Below are 6691 nucleotides of genomic sequence, written 5' to 3'. Positions count from 1 at the left end.
GACATATTCCACACAACTTATTTTATACAAGTAATACATACTTTGATCTTCTATTTGTATAAATGTCTATTGACAGAAAAGTTTAATGGTTGCTAGGTTTTACGCCCGGGTAGTCTTTGACATATGCTTGAAGAAAGGGAGAGAAAATTATTGAGAACCCCGACACAAAACCAACATTCGTATGGAAACCTGTGACATTTGATTTCTTTAGGATGAGTCGTATTTACATGTGGATTACCCATGCCGGGAATCTTTCGCAATTGCTCTTCATGTCAGTTTTATATCAGCTAAGATAAATTTGAAAATGCGCAATGAAAAGGGTCTCTGAGAGAATAGTTTGAGGTTAATGTGGCTTTTCACGTCTCTTTAAGGAAGATTAAATAACTTCATATAAACATTTTGAACATTGACGTGTTTTTAAATAGCGGCATTTAGAAGTTGTTATAGATGTAACAAACATTATCTTTGGAATACATTTTCTGAGTAAAGTATGTTCACCTGATGAAGACACTTATAATGACACCGAAACGTTGTGTGGAAAAGATTAAAGAAGCATGATCCATAAAATTTCTTGACAGTTTTGAACATTATTTTACACTTGAGTAATTATGTACATTTACTGTTCAGCAGATTAAATATGTTGAAATACGTAGTGAGCATATACTTGTTTTCCGGACTGTTTATCGAATTTAGTCATATCCTTATCGTTTACTGTAAATCTGAAGGGACAATCTGTTAACTAATAAACGCATCTCTCAGTAGTCACCTACAACTAGAAAAAATCTGACATTATACCAACAATGTATTTTGAATGCTATTCTCAGGTGCTTTTCGATTTTTCCCATTGCTCTTATCAGTTGTAGCACAAGCAGTACACCACGGGTCACCATTTTAGCTCTAGAGCATCATGCGAATTTGACCTCTAGCAGACAGCATGTATTGATGTAGGGAGAAGGTGCAGTCTTTCCTATGTACTTTATTGTCCTCCCGTAGAACGTTATACATAATTGTTTTAGAGAGTGTGTCTTGCTAAAGTCTATTTTAGCTCGAAAGTGACTGGTATTTCGCGAGAGTATGTCTCGTGTTGCAACTTGCACCTGTCAGCCTTGAGAATGTTGTGTAACTTTTAGTGTATTTTCTTGTTTTGCTGAAGAAATCGAAGTCTTATAACAATGACTACTCCCATCAGCCATGTATCAAGGGTACGTGCATTATATAAAGGCATTTTAAAGCTCCACAGAGGTCTTCCTCTAGAAATGAAAGCGATTGGGGACCAGTATGTGAAATCGGAATTCAGACTACACAAGAGTGCTCCAGATCAAGAGTCAAAGATCTTCATGTCAGAGTGGACAGTAAGAACTAGTTTGTGTTGTGATAATACATGTATATGTCTTTTAGTAACATATGTGGCAAGATCAAGTTATAAGTATTGACAGATTGATTATTTATAGGTTTCAGTTTTAGGTACATGTATTTGTATATAGTGGTTGGATAGTTTGTAGGCTTCAGCTAAAATATTACTGTACAACCCTCTGGGTTAACTGTCGTTACTAATTCCTCAATAGCCAGATGCACTGTGCACAAACTTCTTTTGCCGTTTTGATTGAATTTGTCTGGTCAGCTTGCCCTCTACTTACCAAATAGTTTTAATGGTTGCTGTCTTACATAACAGTTGGCAGTAAGACATATCTTTTCGTGGAGATCATCTCAGTGTATGTTTTTGTGGAACATCATTGGGATGTAAGGAAGATTTCTTTGTCCAGAATGACATGTGATCATTAAATGTCTGTTTGATACTTTGATAGCTGAACTCTTTGCCACACAATGGGTGTATGAGTGTTAACTATCTTAATGATTGTAGTAGTAGTATCAGTACACTTAAAGTCTGCTTATATGGCACTCATATTCAGGCACATTGCCTGCTCATGGTGCTACAGACATTACTATCCCTGGTTATAGGATATCATCTTATTTTCTGATACTTTTTCAACTCCCTGGGGCTCATACAACATTGCTGCCTGTTAGTGTTAGGCGCAATGAACTAAACACTCACATTGCCAGCACATCCTCATGGGTACTCATTTTACAGCTGAGACAGTGTGGATCTATGTAACTTGTCAAAGGATACTACGCAAATGTTCCCACCTTGGGAACCGAACCAATTTTACAAATACACATCGCAGTCATCTGTAGCCACAAGTAGCATTGTGTTGTGGGTGTGCACCAACATATCTTCATCCACATCTGCCACTAGACAAATACACTAGCAACAACTGAAAGTCTGCATGTTTAGACAATCATGACAACACATATGCATGCTTTTAACATCTCAGTTAAAACATGAAGGGGTCTCATGATATGCCCATCTCTTTTATCAACACTCTTGTGTTTTTTGTATCCAAATACTATTATATTGACCATCAAACAGTTGTTTTTCTGAAGACAGCCTGCAATCATGATTAACATTTTCTTACTGGCCAATGTTTTAAATGTACCTTGAAAATGAGTTTTACCTTCAGCTTTAATTTCTGGTGAATAGAATTTGATTTTGTAATTTTAGTAAAGTATGTATTTCTCAATGTTAACAGTGAATATTTTCCATTTTGTTTGTTTTAGAAATACTACATAACACTGGCAAAGCAGCTTGGTCAACGGAAACAGAAACAGATGATTGGTGTAGAACTTTCTGAGGAATTGCTGGATAATTTCCGAGAGGAACAAATTGGACAGTTGATGGAATTGCTGAAAGAGTCACAAAAACCAATGAAAGATGAGAGCTAGCATTTGCCACGAAATTGTATGTGTGTGAATGTAAATGGGGATGTGTAAACTGCAACAAACTATTAAACTTTTGTAGCCTTTTATCCTCTTTTCTTTTTCTCATTATCCATACACTAGTTGAATTTCAGTGCCCAAATTAAAAGTTAGGGAACCCAAGCTTCCTCTGAGTGAGTGAAGTCTTTACACCTGTAGTAAGATATATTCCAGAGCTAGATTGTACAAGGAGAATCTCACCCAAGTGTCTCCTAATATCAGATATATCAACACTCGTTGATAAAGTAACAAATATCTGAGGCTTGCCGAGGATATTTTTACCTTCATCAACAACTGTTGATATAACTGATATCAGTAGACACAAGGGTGAGATTCTACTTATCTTCCAAAATCATTCTTCCTTATTTTTCAATGAAAAATGTACGTCTCTGGACACAGTACTGGCATTAGATTTGGATTGCAGCGATGTCTTAGCATTGTGATGTCATCAAGTTTGTGACTTCATAGCACTGTCAGGGCATTGAGCAAAATCTACTGTCAAAGCGATATCTTCAAGGTGATATTGTCTGATCTCACACAAGTGATATCTCCTGTGGAACACAGTTTTGGACACATGCTACACATGCTGATGTATAGAAATGATAATTTGGTAATAAGTTGTGCCATGTTTTCGAAATAACATTTGACTACATGTTTTGCAACAAAAGCTAACATTTTCAGTAACATGTGTTGACATTTTCATAGTTTGAGTGCATATCTTTCATCAAATTACTGTTTGTGCTTAAAGTCTGTGAATATTTTGGTGAAACCAGCGGTTGATTGCAAGAGCACCATTCCACACAATCTGGGTATGAGTACAACAATGAGCAGGGTATGAAAGACCCAAAAAGTTCAGCCAGACCACAGGGCAGGTCAGATGTAACACTTGCCAGCCCTATCCAAAGCTAACCTGCTCACAAAAAGTACCAATTTACTCTTTTTTATCGAGTGAATTGATAATGATTTATTATTTTGAAATATGATGAATATCTTCAATTACACGTCTTAATCTTAACCCAACTGTCGGGCAGGTGGATTTGAAGTCTGTTGAAAATAACCCGTCAAGGGAGGTCGGACAGGCAGGTATTTCAAACACTGCAGTGAGACTATATGGTCTAAATGTTGGAAAGGTGATCTCATTTTTACCTGGCTTGACTGAACAGTTGGCTGATATTTGAAGTGAATTGACTTCCACCCAATACATAATTGCATTCATTCTGCAATGTGCTTGAGTTGCATGCCTTCCTCACACTGTTTGAGTGAGTGAGTATGATTTTATGCCACTTTTAGCAATATTCAAGCAACAACACATCAGGTGACAACTGAAATGGGCTTCACATTGTACTAATGTAGGGAACTGAACTGGGATCTTCAGCTTGACTATTATGCTACCCCACCGCTGCAATCACACCAGAAACAAATATATCTAAGAAAGTGCATGCAAATTTAGATTGCCACTGTTTCAGGAAAATGAAATAGTATCTGGGCTCCTTTTCATTATATTTTATGATATTTTGTATGAACATTTTTTTCTGTGAATATGTTCATTTAAGAAAGTAGATACTAGTCTACCAGCTACAGTGACCAATTTCATTCATTCTGTTTTATATAATGTATTCAGGGAACTTTGAATGTTTATCTAAATGTATTGAGTACTTACAAAATGTCAGTTGATGTTAAGTTTTGGAAACCACCCCTTTTAGTATAGGAAACTTCAACATTTTCATCGTTATTACTTTCTCTTATAACTAACAAACTGGAGTTATCTCCCCTTGTACATACAGGGTACAACAATACAAGACTATTGGGATTGCAAATGTTGTATCGGTATAAAGAAATATCAAAACAATCTTGTATTTCGAGAGGGTAAAACTAATCTGTTTAGTGAGAAATGATGTTTAACATCAATGACAATTATGTCACTCTTCAACTAAAGTTAAAACATCTTGTTAACATATTCATTTCACCAAGAATTATGAGAGTCTCAAAAGCATCACTCAATGCTTGCAACATTTATGTAATCCAAAGTCTGAATATCAGAGGAAGATATAATCTATACATTGCAATAATCAAGAGTGTATCATCTACAAATATAGCTATGTCTAATGTGTAGTTTTGACATAATATCTGCTGTCCTTTGGAAGGGTTCATCTGTGTGGATGGAGCTGATTTTCAAGATCAGATGAAGCTTCTCATCAGAAGAATGCTTGTGGCCCGGTTACTTCGGTGTGTACCACGGGATGTGTACCAGGAAATGTGTACCAGTCCCACAGGATCCAAACAGAGGGTCCAGTAGTCACTTTATATAAAAACATTGAATGGGTTAATTTTACCTTAACACACCTTAAGCAAAATTAAAACTGTACATGTATATATATTGTTGTTGGACTGTCAAAATTTCAAAAACATTCGTCACACAGGTTTCATTTATTTATTTCAAGATCGCTGTCATACATTTACTTGAAGTTGAATATGCTTACCAAAATCATAAGATAAGTTTTTCATTTTTTTGTGTATGATATATCGGATCTTCATGCACTGAGTCCCATGTAGTAAACTGTAGTAAACTAGTAAAGCTACATGTTAGAACCTGTCATCAGCAACAGTAGCCCATGGTTGCCATAAGGGGGGACTAACGGGTTCACGGGTTCACGGTTCAGGTGGACAGGCTGGCAGACTTGGTTTACACGTGCCATTTTTCCCAGCTATGTAGAACAGTTATACCATGAAGTCTGAAGTGATGAAGGTCTCATACATACAGCACACAAGCACAAACCTTGAACCATAAGCTGGAGGGCCAAGAATTCAAACCGGTCATAAGTGACCAAGGGACGTATATATCCAGTGCTTTGTATTTCAAGAGACCCCTCCTCAGTGGTGATGGGTGATGGTCGCTGGTCATGCTCAACAATACACTCCATTATTAACAAACTCCTTGAAACCCACCACCGCCTACCACCACTTGGACCCGCCAGTGTCTATAACAACAGTTATCATTTATTTACATATTCAGGTGGTCAGTTTCATGAAGTTAATTACAATGGTTTATTGAAAATGTCTCTGAAATCCTTACTGAGAATACCAACTCAAAACTACACAACTGCAAACTAAACAGAGCATCATTAACCCTCAACAGTAGCAGGAGAACCAGTGATTGTTTTCACCCGATTAATTATTAAACAATTATATAAACCTAAAAAGTGTGCTTCTCACTATATATTTGGTCACCTCTTGTTTTCCAAGAATAACCACATTTAAGGTTTTTGTTTTGGAGGGACAGGTTTTACTTTTCGCTAGAAAGACCTCTTCCCAGATTTTACTTTTCGTTAGTAAGACCGCTTCCCAGGTTTTACTTTTCCTAACTTTGTACAAACATCAACATTCAAATGATACATGAGTGTTTGAAATCAACTGAAAAATATCGTTCATTATTAAACTCACAATACAAATGTTTTCCGAAACGGGACCAGAACCGCAAATCTCACATTTGTAGGCAGACGTTCTACTGCACGGCCACCGGCCGCCAAAGGTGATGGGTTTAAATTATCTACTCATAGATAGTGTCATTAAATTGATTTTACTTGAGTTTCAGTTATTGTAAAACCATGGGGTTCTACATTGCCTACCAAAACCTCGGAGGAGTGGTTTCTCCTATACATCACATCATTATTATCAACGGGTTTTGAACTCTGAAAAAGAATCCGAAAGCATTATCCAATGGTATAATCGTGGATCAAAGGAGGTATCCAGTCAATATAATTGTTCTAGGCTGTATGAACATTCCGTAGAAAATTGGATCGTTGACTTGCAAATAATATTCACCTTATGACCTTTTTGCCTGTAATCTTAATTCAGTCATGTCATAAACAACGCTTGT

At 36.6% G+C, this 6691-nt stretch overlaps 1 protein-coding gene across 1 annotated transcript; it reads left to right on the top strand.

The window, feature by feature from the left end:
* Positions 1 to 1096: 1096 nt before the first annotated feature.
* Positions 1097 to 2864, top strand: LOC137298355 (succinate dehydrogenase assembly factor 3, mitochondrial-like). Its single transcript, XM_067830575.1, has 2 exons — positions 1097 to 1352; positions 2617 to 2864. The coding sequence occupies exons 1-2, from the start codon at positions 1173 to 1175 to the stop codon at positions 2779 to 2781; spliced, it is 345 nt and encodes a 114-aa protein (XP_067686676.1). The 5' UTR covers positions 1097 to 1172; the 3' UTR covers positions 2782 to 2864.
* The last annotated feature ends 3827 nt before the right edge of the window (positions 2865 to 6691 follow it).

Source organism: Haliotis asinina, chromosome 10 (assembly GCF_037392515.1).
Source record: "Haliotis asinina isolate JCU_RB_2024 chromosome 10, JCU_Hal_asi_v2, whole genome shotgun sequence".
Classification (NCBI taxonomy): domain Eukaryota; kingdom Metazoa; phylum Mollusca; class Gastropoda; order Lepetellida; family Haliotidae; genus Haliotis; species Haliotis asinina.
Note: the sequence above shows the minus strand (reverse complement) of the source record. Positions and strands in the feature narration are given on the sequence as shown.